General features: G+C 35.7%; 1 protein-coding gene across 1 annotated transcript in view; it reads right to left on the reverse strand.

The window, feature by feature from the left end:
* The window catches only part of LOC121418541 (tetratricopeptide repeat protein 13-like), a 40,988-nt gene extending 16,795 nt beyond the window's left edge, over positions 1–24,193 (reverse strand). The window contains exons 1-9 of the mRNA XM_041612463.1: positions 23,713–24,193; positions 14,113–14,240; positions 11,927–12,002; positions 11,223–11,359; positions 6,356–6,448; positions 5,689–5,805; positions 3,799–3,909; positions 1,654–1,736; positions 765–906 (exon numbers count right to left, since the gene is read on the reverse strand). Of these exons, the coding sequence (XP_041468397.1) occupies positions 765–906; positions 1,654–1,736; positions 3,799–3,909; positions 5,689–5,805; positions 6,356–6,448; positions 11,223–11,359; positions 11,927–12,002; positions 14,113–14,240; positions 23,713–24,184 (1,359 nt within the window). The 5' untranslated portion in view covers positions 24,185–24,193. The remainder of the gene's footprint in view (positions 1–764; positions 907–1,653; positions 1,737–3,798; positions 3,910–5,688; positions 5,806–6,355; positions 6,449–11,222; positions 11,360–11,926; positions 12,003–14,112; positions 14,241–23,712) is intronic.
* Positions 24,194–25,634: the final 1,441 nt, after the last annotated feature.

Here is a 25,634-nt window from a genome sequence, read left to right on the forward strand (position 1 = left end):
CCAATGGCAACTACCGTGGCAACAATGCTCAACAGCTAATCGAATTTAGGAATTCCATGCAACTTTAATTTGATGGAAAAGAGAGGTAAAGATACCACAATAGTAATTTTAATGCAACATGGCCCTCCATTAATTCTGATGTCATGAAGGACATACATGTATCTTTCCATAAGTCGGCAAATGCATAGCCAAACAAATAATAACAATCAATCCAATATGATATCGACCCAATGGAAATTTACCAATCGGTGGAGCTCAAACGACTGAAACAAAAATAAATTGCTCCCAATAAAAATTTTCTCATTTCATCACTGATAGAGAAACATCTCTTTAATACACCATATAAGATTATAGTATCTCAATATCTTAGGCATCCTAGTAACCAATCAAAGTATCAACACGTTACAGCGCAAACTGATATAGATGCATCTTACATGTTCTCTTACATCTTCACAAACCTTACACCCTGGAACATCAACATCCTCCTTACCTTTTACACTCAGCATATGAACACCTTACTCCACAATGACCATTACCTTACACACACCAAACATAGAAACACCTTACTCTATAAAGCATCAAAATCTTACACACACCTGCATTTAACATACAAAGCACCGGTATCTTAATACACACACCTAAATGTAACATGTTACACCTTACTCCACAAAGCACCATTATCTTACACACACCTAGCATATAAACACCTTATTCTACAAAGCACCAATTCTGACATAGACCTAACAAATGAACGTGTTCAATACCTGGAAGTCTTTGAGTGCTTCCTTGGGTTTTCCTGCATGATAGTGCAATGACCCTCTCTGCTGTATAGACTGTACATGATGTGGACTGTAGTGGAGAGCCTTGTTAAAGCTATCCAAGGCATTGTCATAATCACCTAGCTCCCTGAGTCAATTAAATAACATCAAAATAAAACAGATCAAATTGCAATCTCCTCAACTTATTTATTTCCTTAACCAAATGACATCCACACAAAACAGATAGAATAGCACTCTCCCTAATTTATCTTACTAAATGAGAAGATGAATGGCAGATAATCCAGAATTGAAATTTGACAACAAAATCAGATACTGAATTTACCTATGTTTAATGAAAAGACAGATAACAAAGAACAACAGTTCAAAAACTCTTATCAGAAACAATTTATTCAGAAAAGAGCATATAAACTATTTGATAGTAATAGAAACAAAATTGAAGTTCAAAATGTGGTTTAATCCCTGCAAACCAGGAAGGGGGATTCATAATTAGTTATGAAATTGATTGAATCCATTTAATTCATTTTGCTAAAAAGATATTTACAAAGTATAACACACACAATTATCACATAATATGCCAATATAAAAATACATGAAAATATGAAATGAAATAAGAGAACTTAAAGAAAGGCCTTTAAGGCTTTGTGGATAAAAGTTCCCTCAAATACATTAACTAAATTCTACATTGCATAACAGGCATATCAAAATCTTTTGCATTTTGAAAATCATAAACAAAAATAATAATTAATACAAATTTTAAAAGGAGAATACAAATTTTGCGGAGAACACCACTATGCCAGGTAGAAAGGCACTATAGCCCCCTTCTTCAAACAGGAACAATTTCATTTCATCATTCAAGGTCATATATTGTTCTTACCTGTACGCACGAGCTAAACTTCTTAATACTTCAACATAATCAGGTTTTAATTCTAAGGCTTTCTTGAATATTCTCACAGCTTCCTAATAAAAGAACAGAAAAGAGATATATATACAAATTAATTGATAATTCAGACAATAAACTAGCTCGAGTGTTGCACATCGCTATGTAAACGGAATGATCACTTTTTCATGTACACAGTCTATGGGGAAACAGAATTTCCATTTTCAGACATGCTGAAACAGAATTTAAGATTTTCTGAAACAGAAAAGGCAATTTTTTTAAACAGAAAATCGCTGTCCCTACATTACCTACTGTATATAACCTCCACATTTCCAGTATAGAGAAATAAAAAGATAAAAATAAATAGGAAGAGAAAGAAAAAGATAACAACAGAGATAGACAGGCAAACAGACAGACAGACAGACAGACAGACATAGAAAGGCTGAGAGAGAAAAAGAGACAGACATATAAATGCAGACAGACATAATGAAGGATAGATATATGGGGTGGTATTCTGATAGCCATGGTTCAGTTATACACAACACTATTATGAAGTGCCAATTGTCAACTTATTCGCCAATGAAAAATTATTCTTATCCTGCTGCAAAGAGTTTTCAAATAATTAATTGAGTTGTAAAATGGGAAGAATATGAAATACAAAAGTATAATGAGTTTCAATGAATTAATTGGTATATCATAATTGCCATGAATATGAAGAAATATAATGAAGCCAGTCTACAATAGAAGTGTGGTTTTGAAATTCTAGTTTAGACTAGGGTTAAACCTAGGCTTAATTAGCAGAATACCTGCTGGGTGGTATAAATAATTCATACAGAGGAATAATGAATAACCATAGACTTACAAATTAATAGATAATACTAGACATACATGTACAGTTCAGATGCACACTTCATACATTGTGTGTCCTTGTTCTAGATATAAAACCATCAACAGGCCTTTCAAATTGGCATAACCTTCAGCACTTTTCATCTTTATATTTCCATCTTTTCATCATAATGGAAAGCGCATATACCAGGGACCACATATTCATAAAACCGTTAATGAGTCTACTAATCACCTAATTGTGTATTGTGGTCGATACCATTGGCTGCTAGACTAGACTCATTCAGGATTTATGAATAGGGCCCCCGGTGATTACTAGGTTTGATTCCCGATAGAGTTCATAATGTCATGTATAAAACAGGAAGAGGAATATCCCTTACACAATAGAAACTTCAGCATACTCCTTTCAGTATTAACAAAATAATTTGTGATCATGAACATCAACACACACATTTATTCTATTCTTAAAACTGAAACCTTGGTAAACAAGAAAAAATAATGAAATAAACACTAAGACTGTACATGAAAGAAAAATCAATTCTGTACTAAACATTGAACATAGGAAAATTGCAATGTATGTGCATTTCCTCTTTTCTTGAAATTAAAATCCTATCTATTGAATAGTGTTATTTTGCTAATAATATACAAAGGATTAGAGCTCTCATATCTTTATCATTTCAGCCACATTTCCATAGAATATCTCTTCATGTAATTTTTATTTCTCTCATGTCTATTTCATCTCTTACAGTATACCGATCTCTAATTTCCTGCACAAGAAAAAAATAAAAATAGGGTATTCCTGAAACTTGGGAAATCCGGATCATTTTCAGGTAATTTTTGGGAAATGAAAAAATTCCAGGAAAAGTACAATTAAATGTAACAACTTTCAATATTCATGTTATATTCAAAGAATCGTTTGCCACATACGTAGTACTCATACTCAAAACTCAAAATTTTCTGCTCGCATTTTGTAATTTTGTCGCTATTTTGAAAACAGAAAAGGTTGAATTCCATGATTTTGGTCACTTGGACCAAGTTTGGGCTCGCTTTGATAATATCTGATTTTAGTTGAAAAATAAAAATTGAAGAATTCCAGGAAATGTCTATGAATTTCAGGAAATTTGAGATTCAGTTTTGGGAAATTTGTTTTGGATCTGTGGAAACACTGCTCTAAAGTGCTAATGGCATTGCTAATCATTATTACTCTGCAAGGCTTTATAAACACATCATCCCATTACAAAGTCTTCTCCTAATTAATAAAAGACATGGCACAATGAATGTAATACTCCCGATACATACATGTAATTTTCCTTGATGATATAAAGATATTGCCAGTAGATGAACAACGTCTATCTGTGTCTGATCTTTTTGAACTGATTCCATCAAATCCTTGGTTGCTGCAACATATTTCTATGAGGAAGTTGGAAACAAAACATAAAATATTGAAAAATAATAAAAGACTGCAATAATTTTTTTTCTGCAAATTGATAAGAATGCAATGATTGTTTCAGTAGGCAGATATAACTAAAATGGTAGGGATTTTTAACAGAAGTCTTTTTGATAAAAGCTGTAATAATAATAACGCAGTCCTTGTATAGCGCATATCACATTATGTCATAACGTCCCTATGCGCTTCCAAAGGACTTATTACCCTGGCTGTAGCCTCGCAGCCTTTACAGCATGGTGGCATTTCAAGGAATAAATTCCTGCCAGGTACCCATTCATCTCACCTGGGTTGAGTGCAGCACAACATGGATGAATTCCTTGCTGAATGTTGAGATTTGAACCCATGACCCTTTTAAAGTCAGAAAACTAATACACTAGGCCATAACACTCTACATGTGTAAATCCCCAGGGAGGGGATATTGTGCATACAATGAATGTGGGTGTTGTATTGTGCATACTATGTATAAGGGCATATCTGTAAAGCATTTTAGAGATATTATAGGTCTACTGATATAATAACTGCTATATAAAAGGGGAATATTACTATAGGCCCTATCATTAATGAAGGCAAGGACTTTGGCAGAGATTTCTGAGATGTTCAATGATATAGAAGACTGCAAAAATTTTTGTTTGCTCAAAACAACCACTATAAGAGTCCACTATAAATGGGCAATACATGTTTGTTTTGAGTAGGAATCATCAACATTTAAATAAGAAGGTTAGTACTGGGAGAGAGGGCTCTTGGGCTATTTAAGAACTTCGAAAGCTGAAATGAAATTGAGTTCATAATACAATCTTGACATTACTTAATTAGAATATATTCAGTTTATTAGAGAAAATTTGATCCCCAAATGCATGACATATCATAAAAGCAAACCTTGTCTCTTTAACAACAGCCCCATCCAATTACCAGGGCAATCATATAAATTATATTTCCCACATTATTAATGAAAGCATTATTTTTCGCTGAGCTTGTTGGCAACAAAACATCTTTCTATCCTTTTTTCACATTACCAATGTTCCATTCAAATTGCCATCTTACAATACCCTGTAACATAGTCCTTCATCTCATAATTAAATGTAATTTACATCATTACTTTCCACAAGACCTGGAGAATAACTAAACTTCCTATACATGAATACCAATCAAAGAAATTTTGCCAATTGGAAGAAAATGTAGCCTCTATCAAATTTTTTGATAGGTACACTAAAAGTATGACTCCATCTCACCAATCACCCAGTCCCTACATTGGCTGCCTGTTGATAAAAGAATCAACTTCAAAATTCTTTTACTAATACATCTTTCAATTTATTCTCTCTTCCCCACATATCTTATTATTATTATTATTATCTCCACAGCTCTATCTCAAAATATCAGCTTTTAGTCTCCGCTCTTCATCTGATTGCTCCAGACACCTAGAACATAACACAAATGGGGGGACCATGCATTCTCTGTTATAGGACAAAAGTTATGGAATCAATTGCATATCCAATAACGCCAAATTTCATCAACAGAAAAATTCAAGTCCCAGTTGAAAACTTGTTTGATCTCCAATTAACAGTTTAATAGTGTGTTTATTCAGGAGAATTCATATTCTATTCTTTTTGTTTTCTATTGTTGTTGTGTGCTGTGTTTATTTTTCTTGAAGCGCCATGAGCACCGAAAGGTGGACCTGTGCGCAATATAAGTAGCCACCATTATTATTATTATCATTATTATTATTAATATCAAATACGACATACCTCCTCTTTGAACATCATGTAACCTCGGTACTTGTATAGTTTGGCTGTAGGCCGTAAGTCAAGTGCTTTTGATATATCGCCATATGCTTCTCGATTCCTTCCTTGTGTTGAAAAGACCTGCCCAGAGACAGAATAAAATATCATTTATCATTATCATTATTACATGTACATTACACTTGCACTGTTATCATATTGCTATTATCATTGCATGCTCTGGTAAATATTTTGTGCATACATGTTTAAAGAATTACATATCTGCCAACGCTGACAGCCAAGAAGTATAAAGAGCCAATTGCTTTAGAAACTACTAGAAATAGGAACATCCTTCTATTTTTTTTTCTAGATCACTTCACAGAAATTATAACAGAGTAGCAACATTCAGGTTGAAATAGCAATTTTCCCTCCCCAAAATAGAAATGTTCCCACTCAATAGGAACACAAGGTAAGTACGCAGTAATATGTCTGGCAATAATTTGACAAAGGAAGCAAATGATGCTGACTTCTAACAAGAAATACTGCACAATCTCAAGGAGACTTCCTAACTACATGTTCTGTGTACAACAGTTGAAAAACAGCTTTCATAACTATTGCCGAGCCAAATCAATGTCGCTATTATTAGGTTTTATAAAGTGGAAATAAGAAATGAGGTTCCAATCACGTCGCTTACCTCCGCTCTCTTTTCCCATCCGATTGGATCTTTAGGACTGAGTTCAATTACCCTGGTGTAGTCTTGTAAAGCCAGTGCAGCATTCATGGGGTGCTGAGAATCAAAATCATAAAGAAATAGTATTCAACATATCATGGATAATTTGATTCATTTTATTCAAACACATTAAGAAGCCCTTTGATCAGCCCCTTCACTGGTTTTCAGAGAGGTCATGCAATATACAAACATACAAAGAATAACAAATCGTAACAAAGTACCAAAGAGGGTGGATGAAACAAAACAGAAACAAAATCAAAACAGAAAAACAAAAACACAATTGTAACAAAAATACAAGGTTTTCAATTTCAATAATACAAATTAAAAAAAAATGTGGGAAATGAAATTATAGTTTTGATGAGCAAATGGGGTCAAAAATCAATCACAATAGGTTGCAAGACCTATGATTGACTATAGGACCTAAAATTGAATTAATTGAAACAGGAGTACAATTATAACCATCACAGAAGCAAACTTATGTCCCTACCCACCTTCCCACTCCTACATCTCTCAATCTTGGGTATCTTAATTCCTCGTTCGTTTCCCATTTTTCTCTCTTTGCTTTTATTTGGGGGGGGTGAGAGGGAGAGGGTATTTCCCTTTTTATTCACATCCTGTTTTGTGCTTGTATTCTATCTCTCTCATCTCCTTTCTTCCCCTCTCACTGTCTCTTGTCCTTGTTCTGCATGACTTGTGTACCTCCCATACCGTAACTGTATCCTTTGGGGTTGTCTTCCTTTCAGTAATACGCTTTCGTGCGTTCATTTTTCCCCAATTATGGCATTTTTTATTCGTTCAGCATCTACATCATAGAATACACATCTTTGTAGCTCATTTAAGTAGATCATTGAGCACTTAATCAAAATGAAAAAGATGCTATACTAATTCTATGTATATGTATATCATTATTATTATTATCATTATTATTATTATCATTATCATTATCAGTAGTAGTAGTAGTAGTAGCAGCAGAAGCAGTAGAAGTAGTAGTAGCAGTAGTAGCAGTAGCAGTAGTAGTAGTAGTAGCAGTAGTAGTAGTAGTAGCAGTAGCAGTAGTAGTAGCAGTAGCAGTAGCAGTAGCAGTAGCAGTAGCAGTAGCAGTAGCAGTAGCAGTAGCAGTAGCAGTAGCAGTAGCAGTAGCAGTAGCAGCAGCAGCAGCAGCAGCAGCAGCAGCAGCAGCAGCAGCAGTAGCAGTAGCAGTAGCAGTAGCAGTAGCAGTAGCAGTAGCAGTAGCAGTAGCAGTAGCAGTAGCAGTAGCAGTAGCAGTAGCAGTAGCAGTAGTAGTAGTAGTAGTAGTAGTAGTAGTAGTAGTAGTAGTATCATCTATTATCATTATTTGTGTGTAGTAAAATGAATGAATACCATACACAGTATAATGTATGGCTACATTAAATAAATTCATCATCGCCTTCACCCCTGGCAAGTGACCTGCAAATGCCCTGCACTAAAGTAATATTGAGTAAGATCAGCACATGGATGAATGAAGCACCCCCCCCCCCCTTTCTTCACTTTTATGTATTCAAATATAAAGGGGAAGAGGAATCAGTAAAATATTGAATGCTCACTAGGATTTTGTGTTCTTTCTTTTTACCACTTGAATGTATTGTATTTTCCAGACAGCTTTGTCCCTTGTTCTTTATATAGATTGTTAATGCAACATATTAAGAGCACATACAACACTCTAAAGCCAGGGTAATAATGGTAATGAGTGCCCTGAGCGTGGGAAGTGGGAATCGAGTGCTTAATGAATTGCATTCTCGTTATTACTATTATACTCTCAATATCCAATCACTTTTCAGGTCATTATGCCTGACTGTTTCCACAAAATATTGCTAAACTTTACGGCCCATATTCTAAAATTAGGTTTAACATTAATAAACCATGGTCTAACTCTGTGCTAAAATTATGGGAGCCAAAAACTCAATTTCTGCTTATATTGCATATTTCTTATATTTACTATTTTGCTTCCCTTTTCTTTTTTAACGAAGATATTTCAGTCATCATTCTGAGACTATTATAAATGATTTGAGTGTCATAAGAATTGATAAATGATACATGTACTATTTCTCGAGATTTGTGGCCCAATGGCTCTTCATAGTTAAACCACAACTTTACACCAGGGTTTGATTTAAACCAGAGTCATTAACTATATTTGTTATTAGATTTGGATTAAACTTTCAGAATTTTATTTGGTTAATTTCACTCTATTTACATGTAATTAGATATACAAGTAATTATTTTCAGCCCAGAGTATCCCTTTCACAGAGTATCAAGGCAATAGCCTTGGATTTATTCAAGCCCTGTACATTAATTTTCCTTCTACCAGACAGTCACACACATTGTGATGCATTCATGACCCAGGGGTAGTAAATGGGTGGCTTACATGAATATTTCTTAAGATGCTTGCGCAATGTGCTATTACCAGACTAAGGACGGCTATTACAAGTAGCAACTTCAGGACTCTTTACAGTGGATAACAGTGCTTAATACATTACTTTGTTAATCAATTATACTTTGAATGAAATAAATCAATCTTAATATATGCAAAAAAATGATGAACAAGATTGAGTTTGAACAACACACACTATGTCATTTTCAATTAAGTTTTAATAGGTCTGTGTGGTAAAATTTTAATTTTTATTTCATTGAATTTTTAGCATCACCATCCGCAATCTGATCAAAACATGTGATGGTGGTGATTTTTACCTAATTGCTAAGAAAGCAAGAATGCTTGTAAGCAAGCAACCAGAGGCTCGACGGCTTAAGGTCCTCTCCGAAGGACCTGGTACTGAGGATTAATGCCTTACCAAAGGGCACTAGCGCACCAAATGGGAATCGAACCCGGGTCACCGGAATACGAATCCCCCGCTCTACCGACTGAGCTATCTTTTTACAGATCGGTGTCAGGGGGTATAAAACTTGCTCGAATTGCTTGCTTCTAACAAAATTTCCATCAGCAAACAAATTAATAAAAACATTAGAAAAATTGTATTAACCCAATACAGTACTCTTGTTGATAAAAAATTAGATACAATACTCATTCGCATGCCAGGTGTTTTTGTTAAGTAATATTAACATATAGTGGTGAACAGCTGGACTCTTTCTCACAGCTGTGCACGGTGAATCATGGTAAACAATAGTAATCATAAACCTATCTAGTAGTATACATGTACTTGTTGACTGGTGATTCACCTATTCATTCAAACAATACTACTGTTTACAAATGTTGGGATACATGTATCTAGAATTCTATTTACTAGGGCTTTTTTAATATTATTATATAAATGAATACATAGATAGGAATGCACATTAAAGACAGTTAACCTAATAAAATTAACAACATAATGGTTCAGAAGCACTGTCCATGAGTTGATATTTGGATAAAAATTCCTAACTGTGAAACGGAAATAAGTGTAGAAATTAAAATTCCTGTTGTGAGGACCGCTTAAAAAGTCTATTGTGTACAGAGTTTAATGCATTATGACCCATGGGCAGAAAAATCATTTGATATGGTTCTTTATTTTGTTCCTGATGGCTATTTAAAAAATTTCAAGGTCTAATCGCCCTTCGCACCCACCTATCTTTTTTTTTCACTGCAGGAAAATCATTAGGCCTAGGAAACAAAGCAAATTCCTTGTGACATTCTGTGTACCTGGGGCCCGTTTCATAAAGGACTTGCAACTGTTGTAACTTTGCCATTATGACAACTATCATGGAAAACTTCATTCTGATTGGCTGCTGAGCTCTGTTACCATAGTAGTTGCCATTATGGCAAAGTTACAACAGATGCAAGTCCTTTATGAAACGGGGGCCCCTGGTCAGTAAGGTATACTAATGCACCAAGTACTGCGAGCCTCCAGGAGAGTTTCAAAATATTGCAAGAATTTTTATTTTATTTTATTTTTATTTTTTGGGGGGGCGAGTATTCAGGCACCAAGTACACACACGGTATGTATTTACTATTACTCCCATTCACATACATGTAAACTCCCCTGCTTAACAACATGGATAGGAAATTTAGGGATAAACACACTAAAAGTCAAAAGTTATTACAGCACTTTGAAATCAGCATAGCAATTCCCTATAAAAACAAAACTTCCCTAATGCTCAATTACAAGAGTAGAGAAAATAAGATATCGCTGGTATATTAATTTGGTTCATCCTACTTCCACCCAGACACATACACATAGAAGATTTGCACTATCCATCTTTTCAGTGCAAGTGTGACATTCACAGTGCTTTCACTTTGAAGAAAAATTCTCAAACCCTGGGAAGTCTGAATCATCTCCAGATAATCTTGGGGAAATGAAAATATTTCAAGAAATTACGAGAAATAAAAAAATTAAAACCACACAATAATTGAAATGTAACAAGTTACAATATTCATGCTATTTTATTGAATTATCTGCCTCGTTATGGGGCTCAAAATTTGTCTACAAAGGTGCAAAAGAGATTTAGTCCCTACTTTAGAAGTGTGTGTACAAAAGAGGTCTTTTTTGGGTCACTAGGCCTGAGTTCAGTCTTGCTGCATTATTCTAAGATTTTTTTATAAAAACAAACTTAAAGATTCCAAGAAATGATGATAATAATAATAATAGCTGGATTTGATATTGTTCCATTTGCCTGAGGATACAAAGCGCATGCTATTATTAACCAGGCTTTATGAGCTGCGCTGCTCATTTAGGCGCTCAAGCATGAGACTAATGAGGCTAAATTTTAGAAAACTGGGATTCAGAATCTGGAAATTTGTATTTGAGCTGTGGAAACAATGGTTATTCACTCCCCCAAAAAAAAAATAAACAAAATAAAATTGGAAGAGCATGTATCTTACCTGAATGCCTCTTCTTGCATATCCCACTGCTCTAGCGTGATACGCCCCAACAAACTTAGGATTTTGCTTGATGAGGGCAGATAGAATGTCAATGGCCATCTCCTCTCTCCCAGTATTCATCATTGTAAGGGCAAATGCTGTCATGTAAAATACAAGAGAAACAGTACAAACCTATTTAAAACTGAAAAATATATTTTTTTGAAAAAGAGAAAAAATATGTAGGTGTTTGTCAAATAATTTTTATCATCCCATCTAAAAGAATAGCTGTTATATCATTATTTCCTCCCCCCCTTACCTGTTCAGGAAAAAACATGAATAGATCTATCATTACATACTCATATCTCTAATCTGGTGGAAGTAAAAATAAAATCAAAGGCACAAAACTCTCAAGCCCGTATTCTGAACTCTGGTTTCAATTAAACCTTGGTTTAAAGTCATGATGTAACTGTGGAAAGCCAATTGGGGAACAAAGCCCAAATAGTACACATTCAATTCATTAGCTCACATGCCACCTAAATTATTCTTAATAGTCTGGGAATGATAACTGAAGTATTTTTCTTCCTAATGAAAGTAATTTAGGAAACAAAATAGTAATCCTAAGAAACATACAATATAAACATAATTTTTGAATATTTGGCTCCCCATAATTTTAGCACAGAATAAGTTAAACCCGACTTCAGAATATAGGCCTCAGTCTTTAATACCTAGCTTATAGTCCAATTCTTCATCACCACATGGGAATGGCAGCATCTTCTTTTCATGTACTACCTTGGCATAATCCTGCAAGAAAAAAAACCCAGGATAGGTCAATAATACAAGACTGGAGTCCATTTAGATAATGACATCCTAGCTTTAATAAAATTATAGGCCTATATCTAATGTTGTATTCTTGGGAACATTTGTTTGTGCATCACTTTTTTCTAATCAGGGCACCTATGAAAAATGAATGCTTTAATCTAATAAACTTCATGATTAATTTTTAGTTTACACATGGTATCAAATTTGAAACCACAAATAAACAGAAAACTCTTTTAAAAAGACAATCTGTGAGTATGATATCTTTGTTTTCATTGAATTTATGAATGTATTGATTTTGTCTCCCTCTTATGTTACGATATCACCCAATTTGGTGCAGGCAGCCATATTTGTTTACACCTTAACCCTTCTATGGCTGGAGCATCACAGAGGGACAAGGGGCAAGCTGGGCAAAGAAGTAAATATGGCAGCAACAAACAGGATAATATCATTAGAGGCAACCAAATTTAACTGAGAAAAAATTCTAGCAGATATTTCCTTCAATTTGTCTTTGGTCCAACTGATGATGTATATTCATGCATTCATTTTTTTCTTGAAAATTCAGTGCGCTTCTCTGCATACAAAGGACATGGTGCAAATTTTTCATAGAAAAAAATTATGACACTGATGGATTTCCATAGAGTTACGATTGATGGGATCAATTGTAACTTTTTTGTAAAACGGGGCCCTGATCAACCTCATATGTATGGAAATCCATCAGTGTCATATTTTTTTGTCATTTTTTTTCTTTAAGTACAAACAGCATCAATCTAGAAAGTATTTTGAATAATCATCATCTTAAATGCTGACGTTGCTAGCATTCCATAGTTGTGATTGATTGGATCAATTGCCACTCTTTTTAAGACGGGGCTCTGTTCTATCAAAATCGAGAAAAATTGTCTTTCAATTATTTTTTTTTTGGTACACTACTACGACCAGATAGAAATGGTCAAGAACCTATGTGTTACATGTATACCTCGGTCACATTTGCTCTGCGGCGGCTGTACGGCAGGTCAAAAAAAGCCGTTTTATTCATTTCTTTTTCAAACCATCTATATGCAGCTGGTCCAAATAATGTTAAAACAGCGGTTTTTGACTTGCCATACGGCTGCCGTAGAGCAAATGTGACCAAGGTAATACTGCAAAGAATCAGAATTTGTATGATTTACTTTTTCAGAGTATTTCAAAGTAAAGATTTCACATGAAGAGTAGGATATTCATCATTCAGATCTTGCAGTGCAGTGTGGTTGAATATAGTAACACCTGTGTGCAGTATATTAGTGTACACAGATGGGAGAGATACTATACAAAGAGCTAATGAATAGATGTACATAGTACACGTCGCACAAACGGTTTGGTGAATAGATTGATAGCATGAATTGTGTACGTATGTATCCATTCATAAACTATGAAATATACATGGTTGAATTGTAACTATCCCGACATGGTTCACCGAATATAATCATTTAAAAACTAAAGAATTTCATCAGAACAAAGGTCAGTTTTGGTGAACTATTAGAGAGCTGTGCAGTTTGTAACTGAGTACTTTGAAGTGTGAGGATGGTCTGTGTAGGATCAGTGAGTCTGAATGTGTACATGCGACTACATGAATTTGTCCATATACAGATAATTTTTCCTCTAAGTCAAATATATTGGGACCCCAAACCTCTGTTCGCCTTTAACAGAATTTCAAATTAGAAGAGTTACATAACACATGCTTTGCAGAGTGTGGTCTAAAGATTTGGTTTGACTTAGGCAATATGGGAGATCAAAAGAAATATTTCCACCGTAGGCTTATGTGATAGGATTTCAAATTAGAGGAGTTATAAATAACACACATTTTGCATAATGTTGTCTTAAAACTGCTTCAATTTGGGCAATATGGAAGATCAAACATGCTTAGTTACCTGTAATTGGAATGTAGATATGCTGCAAAATTTTTCAAAAAACATTCATGTACACTAATATGCACATGCTTACATGTAGTTTTATGCAGGGATATAAAAGGACGATTTGTATTGACAGGAATTGCATATCAAGGAAACAAAATAATTAATTGCAGATAATCTGATGAATATGAATGTGTTGACTTTACCTTTACACTTTCAATGTAAATTTGATTGTCCTCTCCAAGTCCAGCTAATATGGGAAGTTTAGACCCACACAATCCTAACCCAAGTAGATCCTCTCCATCCTCACTTATTCCCATTGGATCTCCAGCCTCTGTAAACAAAACAAAATATTTATTTCATATCAGTAATTATCAAATTGCTCTTGCAAGTACCCCCCCCCCCTCATTATATCAAAGGAGAAAAAGATAAAGATCAATCTTATTTGTTTTGGGGGGAAGAGGCAAATATGTCATTTCAGATGAAATGGCATATAATAATGAAGGCAAAAGCGATTTTGTGTCTCACCCACTTCTGAAAATAACCAGAAATATTGTGATTTGCGAGGGCACACAACAGAATTTTATCGAAACTTCATGTGAAATGACTAGGATGGAATAACGCTTGTCATAAAAGCCTTGCATGTTAACTTTAATGTTGACCTCTGACCTTACCATGTGACCTCCGACTGCAGCATATGATGCACGTCCCCGAAGTCCATCTACCATCCAAGTTTTGTTGAAAAGTAACTTGCGGTTGCGGAGTCAGGTGTCATACGAAAGTTTTGCATGTAAACTTTAACGTTGACTTGAAAATGACCTTTGATCTTACCATGTGACCTCCGACTGCAGCCTAACATGCAGGTCCCTAAAGTCCATCTACCATCCAAGTTTGGTTGAAAAGTAACTTACGGTTGCGGAGTTAGGTGTCATAAGAGTCTTGCATGTAAACTTTAAAATTGACCTGAAAATGACCTTTGACCTTACCATGTGACCTCTGACTGCAGCATATTATGCAGGTCCCCCAAGTCTATCTACCATCCAAGTTTTGTTGAAAAGCGACTTATGGTTGCAGAGTTAGGTGTCATTAGAAAGTCTTGCATTTAGACTTTAACGTTGACCTGAAAATGACCTTTGACCCTAACATGTGACCTCCAACTACAGAGTAACATGCAGGTCCCCCAAGTCCATCTACCATCCAAGTTTGGTTGAAAAGCGACTTACAGTTGCGGAGTTATGTATAAAGTTATGACAATTCCATAAATACCCCCAACATTACCAAAAGTTTGCTGCCCCTAAATAACCTTTGACCTTGGCCATGTGACCTGAAACTAGCACATGATATTCAAGGATACTTGATAGCTCGTATGTCTAAGTTTCATAAACTAGATCTATAAAATTTCAAAGTTATGATGGCAATTCCTCAAATAACACCAACATGGCCAAAGTTTGTTGATCCAAAGTGACCTTTGACATTGGTCATGTAACTGAAACTGGCACATGATATTCAGGGATACATCATTGCTCTTATGTCCAAGTTTCATGAACTAAATCCATAAACTTTTAAAGTTATGATGACAAGTTCTCAGATAACCCCAACATGGCTTAAGTTCATTGACCCTATGACCTTTGACCTGAAACTCAGGCAAGATTTACAGTAATACACTATTACCCTCATGTCCAAGTTTCATGAACTAGATCCATAAACTTTCTAAGTTAAATGACATTTCAAAAACTTAACCTTGGTTAAGATTTCAATGTTGATTCCCCCAACATGGTCCAAGTTCATTGACCCTAGGCTTTGACCTTGTTTGACCTTAGTCGTGTAACCTGAAACTATAACAGCATGTTTAGTAATACTTGATTACCCTTATGTTCAAGTTTCATGAACTAGGTCCATATACATGTACTTTCTAAGTTATGTACTTATGTTGACATTTCAAAAACTTAGCCTTGGTTAAGATTTCAATGTTGAGATGCTGCTGCCGTCAGAATAGCGGCACCTATAGTGAAGGATCTAGGTTGAATTTTGTTTTACAATAATTACTTTAAATACTGTAGTCATTATAGATCAAATGGTGTACTGAATTGAAAAACCCCTAATCCTAGTAGATACTTCATTACTTACTTTCTAACAGTACATACACATGTTTTCATGGAGGAAATTCAATGATTTCCATTAAATAAATTTAAATTGTATTAAAATTACCAAAAAATACCTCATCAGGGAAATGGCTTTAATTTGGCTAATAAAGTGCAAAGCACTATAGTGTATATGCTTCAGTGAATATAATGATGAGTTACCCATTAAGAATATTATTTTTTAATCTAATCAAATTCATTCTGATGTTAAGCTCAATCCAACATGTAAAACAACAAAACAATATCCCTCCAATCCACACAGACATCAAATGCGATGGAAAATTTCAATTATCTTTTTTTACACATGTATGTCATTAAAGTTAAAAATACCAATATATCACAAAACTCTGCAAATAATACATGAGCAATTCCAGCAAAGTAGCAAAGCACTCAGCTAATTAAGATCAATAATTCACTATATTGGTACTCAGAGAGAGAGAGGGGGGGGGAGAAACAGTGGGAGCCTGGATAGTCTGGGAACCTACACTGCTAATCACTGGAGTATAACCTGGGGTGTTTCAACATAGTAAAGCTGAACTGTGCTGGACTTAATGCAACTGGTTTTTAATTCAAAGGACAAGTCTACAAATACCCCAACAAAAAGTTGATTTGAACAAGCCAAAAGCAATTTTGTGTCTCACCCACTTATGAAAAATAACCAGAAATATTGTGATTTGCGAGGGCACGCAAGAGAATTATATTGAAACTTCATTGTGAAATGACTGGGATGGAATAACACTTGTCATAAGAGCCTTGCACGTAAACTTTAATGATGACCTGAAAATGACCTTTGACCTTACCATGTGAGCTCCGACTGCAGCATAACATGCAGGTCGCCTAAGTACATCTACCATCCAAGCTTTGTTGAAAAGTAACTTACGGTTGCTGAGTTAGGTGTCATAAGAGAGTCTTTCATGTAAACTTTAACATTGACCTCATAATGACCTTAGACCTAACCATGTGACCTCTGACTGCAGTATAACATGCACGTTTCCCAAGTCTATCTAACATCCAAATTTGGTTGAAAAGTGACTTATGGTTGCGGAGTTAGGTGTCATAAAGAGTGTCTTGCATGTAAACTTTAACATTGACCTGAATATGACCTTTGACCTTATCATGTGACCTCTGACTGCAGCATAACATGCAGGTCCCCCAAATCCACCTACCATCCAAGTTTGGTTGAAATGCGACTTACGGTTGCGGAGTTCGGTGTCATAAGAGAGTCTTGGATGTAAACTTTAACGTTGACCTGAAAATGACCTTTGACCTTATCATGTGACCTCCCACTGCAGCATAACATGCAGGTCCCCCAAGTCCATCTACCATCCAAGTTTGGTTGAAAAGCGACTTACGGTTGCGGAGTTAGGTGTCCTGCATGTAAACTTTAACGTTGACCTGAAAATGACCTTTGACCTTACCATATGACCTCCCACTGCAGCATAACATGCAGGTTCCCCAAGTCCATCTACCTCCAAGTTTGGTTGAAAAGCGACTTACGGTTGTGGAGTTAGGTGTCATAAGAGAGTCTTGCATGTAAACTTTTAACATTGACCTGAAAATGACCTTTGACCTTACTATGTGACCTCCGACTGCAGCATAACATGCAGGTCCCCCAAGTCCATCTACCATCCAAGTTTGGTTGAAAAGCGACTCACGGTTGTGGAGTTATGTGTCATTACAGGTTTGTGACGGACGGACGACATTTGGCCTAAGTCTCACCTCTGGTGGGCGAGACAATACAATGAGAAAAATCAAACAAGCATAACACTGAAAATTTCATCAAAATCGAATGTGAAATAAAAAAAGTTATGACATTTTTAAGTTTCGCTCAATTTCACAAAACAGATATGCACATGCTGGTCGGTATGCAAATGAGGAGACTGCTGACGTCATCCACTCACTATTTTTGTATTTTATTATCCTCATTGTCACAACAATTAATTCCTCCCTGAACTTGAAGTTGGTCCTTATTGTCAAATCAGCAAAAAATGTAATATTGTATATAATTGAAACACAAAAAAAAGAAATAGTGAATGGGGGACATCATCGAATGTCTCATTTGCATGCCACAGAGATGTGCATACAGTATTATTGTGAAAAACAAGGGAAGGTTTAAAATGTCATAACTTTTTTACTTTCCATCCCATTTTGATGAAACTTTCAGCATTATGCTAGTTTGATTTTTATCTATTTATTCAAATCAAAATTTTTCTGGGGTGGACTTGACCTTTAATGATATTGCCATGCATCTTGAACTCGCCCCATTTGTGTTACATCACTCAAATCTAATGATAGAGCACATTTCGTTGTTAAAATGATCATAACTTTGAAATTATTTACCCTATCCCTATCCATACAAAAGTATACTTTTTCTCTAAGAAAATTTCATGAGGATTTCAAAAATAGCATTATAATGAGGTACATGTACATGTACATGTAGGAGCTACTGCTCACATCTTATGAGTGAAAATGTTTGACTTTTTAGGACCCCCATTATACTTTTTTCAAACATCCTTTTTTTCCATCTTTGCCCATATCATTAATTATTTAACATATTTGTATTGCTCAAGAAATCTCCTTTATTATATAACTTATGGGGAATCATTCATTTCATCAAGATAAGTTTATATATGTAAATTTAAAATGATTTTTTTAAATAATTCTATACTTTATATTTCTAAAAATAATAATCAATTAATGATTGTAGGGTGCGTACAGAGGTGTATTGATAAATAACTGTTATTCAGCTGTAAAATGATACTAAAATCAAAGGTAAACCCCTTGAAAACTAAAGTTATTCAAGTTTATAAAATGTACCACTACCACCATCCCTCAATTTCCCTAGTTTATTTGTGATATAAAATGCAGCATCACAAATTGATATGCATATAAACTGATCCTGTTTACCAGTATCCTAATTTACAGTTTATACTTTTAATAGCTTTCAAATGACACCAATTTCACAACAATATGACCTCCATTTGGATGAAAAAATTACATCATAATGAGTTCCTGTGCAAGAAATTTTTGGTGATTTTATACACAGGTTTGGGAGGTTTTCTCAAGTAATTGTTAAATTACGATTAATTAATTGAAATGAATTGTGAAAAAGAGAAATATCATTATACTAGTCACATCAAGCTTTAAAATGAAACTAAAATCAAATCTCTAACCTCTTGTATACCAAAGTTATTCATGTTTGAAATATTAAATGTGTCTCTGCTATAGACTTTGTATGTACTGCTTCCCCATACCCCCTCCGCTCCCCCCCCCCCCCCCCATCCAGCACCACTATTTCTTTTGTATTTTATTATATGAAATATGAAGTACATGTAGGGCCTATTCAAATTTTCTCCCCATTTTCCTATGAAACAAAGTATTATTTCTCCCTTGTCATTTGGTATTACCATGTTGTTATATTTTTTGGTTCAGTAAAGTTGGTGTTGGTCCTTAAATGTCAAATTGGTAAAAATTGAGGTATATTGTATAATTCAAAGAAAAACAAAAGAAAAAGTGAGTGGTGGACATCATCGACTCCCTCACTTGCATGTCTCTGATTTGTGCATATAACTGTTTTGTGAAAAAAATTATAAGCAAAAGTTTAAAATGTCATAACTTTCTTATTCTACATCTGATTTTGATGAAAGTTTCAGCATTATGCTTGTTTGATTTTTCTCTATTGATTGAAATCAATATTTTTCTGGGATGGACTTGACCCTTTAATAAACAACTAACTTTCATACATGGTTGACACAGTGGTTACACTCCAGCCTAATATGTACATTCACTTGTTTGATTTAATCTATCAGACTTTGCACAAATCTCTTGTAAACAAATATTGTGTATCAAATTCAATTCTTAAATCTACAAAACCTGTTGAATATATAGGCCTAGAAAAATACATACAAACTTAAAATCAATTTAATTATATTGTTTACACTAGGTAATGATGGTATAATTGCATATTTTCAAAACTACTCATTAAAATAATGTATTCATAATATATTGTGGGGGTGGGGGGCTTTTTCAACAAACAGGGAAATAAAAACCTTGTGCATTTAATACTAAAATTATGGAATCATTTTACACCATTTCACCAAAATAGCTTCTATTTAATGGATTACTCTTTTAGTACTGGTAGTGTAAGTTTGTGAGTTATAACCAAGGGTAGGTGCTGAGGGTGAGACCCTCATTTTTCATCCCTAAATTCCAATTTTAGTTCGAAAGCATGACCATTTCAACATGATGCCGCCTTGTATGCGTCTCATAGCTAAGCTACGTACAAAGAACAAGATGGCTGCGTAAACATCGGCAAGATTTTTTCTGTCTTCTCATAATACATGTGTACATTTCTCATTTTTTTAATGAATATTTGTTTAAATTAATGAAAACAATAATGTGTATGTCGGAAATGAAGTTCTAACATTTAGCCCATAAATTTACATGGTTTACATGTACATTTAGGGCTAGATCTTTTACAGGGAAATCTTGGGGGCGAAAATTTCAATTTTAACTGTCGTATAAAAATCTCTGGCTCCATGGAGAGCAAGCACACATTAGTAAATGATTTTTAATCTCTACTAGGAGCCTCCTGGCTACATGTAGGATAGGTGGGTGGGTACATTTAAATCAGCGTAGATGGAAACTTTTGTTGTTTTATTTATTTGTTACTTTGTGACTTCACACCAATATTCAACCCCAATTTCTTGACCGCATGCTGCATAGTCATAGACAGTGGCCGAAGTTAAGAAAGCTATTTTGGGCAAGATCTTTCATTACTTTTAAATATAATATCATTTATAGGCACCTACTCATCTTATGTGAAAAATACGCATGACGAAAATTTTGCGTTTAAGAGCAGTATACCCCAAGTTTCCCTTATCATCAAATCTCTTCTCAAAACCCTATTGCCCTCAAGCATGATAATTTAAGTATAGAAACACCTGTTTCTTGACCTCGGTCCGAAGATAATACACCCCAGCATCAACGGTCACAGCAGGGGGCCACACACGATGGATTGCAATGTGTGTTCTGGTGAGTGCATGGAGTTCCATGTATACACGCGTTGATAGAAACTTTTTTCTTCCTTTCTTTCTTTCTTTCTCTCTCTCTTCCTTCCTTCCTTTCTTTCGTTAAGACTGTATCGTTGCGCGAGTGAACGGCATGCATCCCATATTTTCTTACGGACAGAAACTAGATGGGATGCATCGCGGTCCTTGCATGCTAAGCATACCGTAATTTTTATTCGGCATAATTTCCTTATTTCGAGGTCGATTTTCTTCGTTCGAAATTGAAAATGGACTAGTATTGGATGTCTGAATGTAATATGCCTTTGAAAACGTGATTAATATCGAATACAATAATTTCATTCCGAAGATCCTTCTACAGGCAGACAAGTCTTACGTAATAGCACAGCTGTTGTTTATCATTTCGTCCTTGGCTCAACGCTCGTTTAGCTGGCCCGTGGTGGTGAAATCGAGACAAGGGGATTACCTGGCCAAGATGGGTTTATCGGGGTTGGAAAAGTTGTTTGAGATTTCCCAAACGCAAAACGGGGTATGCGACCGCAGTTTGCAGTCCGAAGTGAGGTCGAGAATCAAACGGGAAATTTTCGTAATGGGTGGACACAACATTCAACATCAAACTTACGTTAACTTAAGTTTAACATTGGATCTGACTAGCAAGCCTTTTATTAACCGGGCGCAATTTTGCACCCAGTTTGAAGGGTTTTGCGCCTGGTTCCTCCGAAAACTAGTATGCTCGAGCGCCAGAAAAAAATCACAAATTGGCGCTCGTTACACTACAGCAAAAATTCCCAGTTGACCCCGCCGTATACGACGACTGACGTAGCATATTTTTTCCGCTATTTTCCTTCATATACACACAGACACACACAAAAATCAACACACAGCCGGCCTGGCAGCCTGCCACTTATATCGCCACCGCGCAACTACATGTAGCTTAGAACATGCACACCCCGACTACAGTTTTTGGTTCTGTATCTTCTCCCAAAGAACTGTAAAATTTCACATTTTACACCAATGAAATGCTCTTATTATGTCCATATTTCCTAAAAAATGGTGTAACTCTGTCATTTGTGAGTAATCAAAAAAGTAATTATAACTCCTTTCTTGATCTCAAACGATCAGGTTTCAAGTGACATCGTCTGCATCAACACACACAAGTTGAACACACACTAAAATACATTGGGGAGTACATCACAGTCCCATATATATGCATTTGTGTGGGGAGCTGTGTGCTACTAATGTTGGTTTCATACAAAACTAGATCTAGGTATCAGTTTGAGCAAAAATAAAATATTATTTTTCGTTTTATTTCCTTTTTCTTCCTTTCCTTCCATCTTCATATCTTTCAATTAATTCTTCCATCAATTCTTTTCTGCCTTTCTTTTCTCTCTTTTTGTCTTTCTAACTTCCTTTCTTCATCCTTTCATCAATCTTTAATTCTTTCCTTTTTTTCTTCACTCAGTTTGATCCTGTAATTCTTTCTTTCCTAATTTTCTTTGATTCTTTCTTTTACTTTTATTCTTTCCATTTTTCTTTCCTTCTTTTCATCTTCTTTCCAGATTCATTCAATTTTCTTCCTTGTCTGTTTCTCCTTCATCCATTCTTTCCCATCCCCTAATTCTAATGCTTTCCATTATATCTTTTCCCCCTTTTCTCCTTCCATCCTACCTTTATTTATTTTCCTTTCCCCACCTTTTGGTTTTTTTTCCTTTCATTTCATTTTCTTGCTTTATTTGCAGGATTTCCTTCCCTCCTTTCCTTATCGTTTCTTTCTTTGCCTGTTCATTCAATTTTTCTTTATTTTTTGCTTCAGACTCTTTCCCATTAACTTTCATTCATCTTCCCTTTTTATTTCCTTCATTCTCATTTATTTCTCCCTTTCATCCCTTCTTCCATCCATCCATTCTTTCTTTTTCTATACTTTCATTTTACTTCCTTTCCTTCTTCCTCCTCTTTCTTTCTACCTTTTTTCCTTTTGTTTCTTTCATTATATGTTCTTTCTCTCTCCCTTTCTTTTTTCTTTTTCTTTCTTTCCTTTTCTATCTTTATTTTCTTCACTTTGGTCATGATAGACAAAATTAAAATATAATTACAAGGTACACCAGTAGTCATCTTTGAATTTGAAAAAAAAACAGTCTCCTTCTGCTACTTCTCCTCCCCCTTTTTCTTCTCCTCCTTCATCTTAATACAGTTTTTAGTTTTGATGCACAGTCGACAGTTAAGAAGCGTCCGATGAATTTAAAAAAAATAAAAATTGACTCCCGGTTCTATGAATGTGGCTCCTGGGGGGCGTTTCATCAATATTTTTGTCCGACAAGTTGTCAGATCTGACATCTTTCCTTGATTATGATTGGCCGAGAGTCACTGTTACTATAGTAACTGTCGGATAAAATGGGACTTTTCATAAAACGCTCCCCTGGTCATCCAAAAAATAAAGGGGAACAGGAGCCACGGTCAACGCCTCGCCGAGTTAATAAAAAGCTTGCTGACTTAGTCTTGAGGATGCAATGATGATTTTTTTTATAAGCTGTCATATAAAAAACATCATCCTTATTGCATCCTCAAGCTATTGCTGACTAGTTTCTAGATATACTCCCCCCCCCCTTCCTGAAATTAGATCAATTGAAGAACTACTTACGCCCTTCGACGCACCCTGGAAGAAGTGATATGCCATCTAGAGCAATGCCTTGAGAAGCAAGCAATACAGTGTGCCGAACTCCCTCAGCTCCTTCCACTGAGACCTTCTCAAACTCGCTCAGCCACTTCTGCAGCTCATGAGTAGCTATCGGTGTCGCGTCGATGTCTATCACCGGACCTCTCGGCATCTGGTACTTCGGTGGGTTGGAGCATTGCTCGTTGGGAGCTGGTACTGGTACCACCTTGTTACCGTCTAAATGGAGGTGGAGATTTATATGAACAGGTGGTTCCGTGCTTCCATGTTGTTGGCTTGCAAACGATATCTTTATAGCAGACGATTCTGAGGCGAAAGCGACCAATATAAACAACATTTTTGCAACATATTGCACACCGTGATCCTCCCGACTAGACGCCATTGTTAATTGACTGCAAATGATACCACAACGAATTCTTCGGAACTGTATTTTACACATTCGCTATATTATGTGCGCGCGCATATATTCATGCAACACGTGTCGCAGGCCAGCCGAGGTATGGTAATAAACAAATGCATCTTCGAGACGGCGGAAAAGACATTACGTAATCGGGTATTCTTGTTATCAAAGGCTGATGTGAAATCACTTTTGCCTGGATGCCTCGAGATGAAGTAGGCATCATAGGGGGCGGTTAATCAGGGAATGGGAGGGATGATAAAAGAAGATATAGGCCCTATCAAAATGTGAAATCACTTTTGTATGGATGCATCTAGATGTAAATGTAATAGCATCATTGATAGGGGACGGTGATAAAAAAAGATATACGTCGCACAGTACATGGATTCGAGACGGAGGAAAAGACATAACGTAACAATGATCAGTGGCGGATCCAGAGGGGGGCGCCCCGGGCGCGCGCCCCCCCTATTTTCGCCGGATTTTTTTTTTTTTTGGATGGTTATATTTACTGGATTGGTACAATGTAGTCAATTTCAAGGGCTAGATCTAGTCAAAACTATATTTTAACTTACGCTCATGGCCTTTGTGTTCGCACAAATGCACCTCTGTCATACTGTATTGCAATATGTAAATTCCGGAATTCCAGGGCGCGCAAGTCGATTGGTTGGAAAGTTGCACCACTTGTAATCGGGAGTTGCAGTGCAGTGACCAGTGTGAAGATGTTGGATTGGATATCATTTTTTCCCGAAATTTTGTGTTTTTTGTAACATGCGTTTGTCCGTCTTTATGGCAAATACATGTAAATTGTAAGTAACAGATCGCGAGAGAAAGTGTCAACGATGCGAATGATAATGTCTATCCCCGAGATTATTCTTCACTCAAAGATGAAGCCCTATATCGGGCGCCACGTGCGCAGCATTATCATTCTGCCTTGGTCATGTACGTTTTCACTGAAATGTATAGGTCAGACATATTTTTATTTAATGTAAACTAACTTTTACACTTTCTGGTAGATTCAGAGGCATATTATCCAGGGCGCCCCAACTAAGTTTCGCCGAAGCAATCATTCCAACGAATTATCAAGGAGCAAAATTGTATATTCTCAATCACCAGTCGACCCCACTCCGCGTTTGCTGTGTATAGGCAGCTATATGTCATCGTAAGGAGCGAAGATTTTATGTGACGGGGGGGGGGGGGGGGGAGAATAAAAATACTTTCGTGCTGGGGAAAAACGTCCCGAGGACACAATGTGTATTGTTAAAAAGTAGAAATTGTGACATTAACCCCCCCCCGTACCCCATTTTTAATGTTTGATAATCTATAGGTTTGCTGATTACAATATATCTTTAAAAAAAATTGCCAGCAAAATCGAAAACGTAAACAATAAAAATGATGAGAATCCCCTTAAGAAGCATTATATTACTTTGAGGTTGTGCAGAATGACTGGATTATTGAAGATGATTTGAAAATAACACGAGGGAAAAGGTTGATT

Source organism: Lytechinus variegatus, chromosome 7 (genome assembly GCF_018143015.1).
Source record: "Lytechinus variegatus isolate NC3 chromosome 7, Lvar_3.0, whole genome shotgun sequence".
Classification (NCBI taxonomy): Eukaryota; Metazoa; Echinodermata; class Echinoidea; order Temnopleuroida; family Toxopneustidae; genus Lytechinus; species Lytechinus variegatus.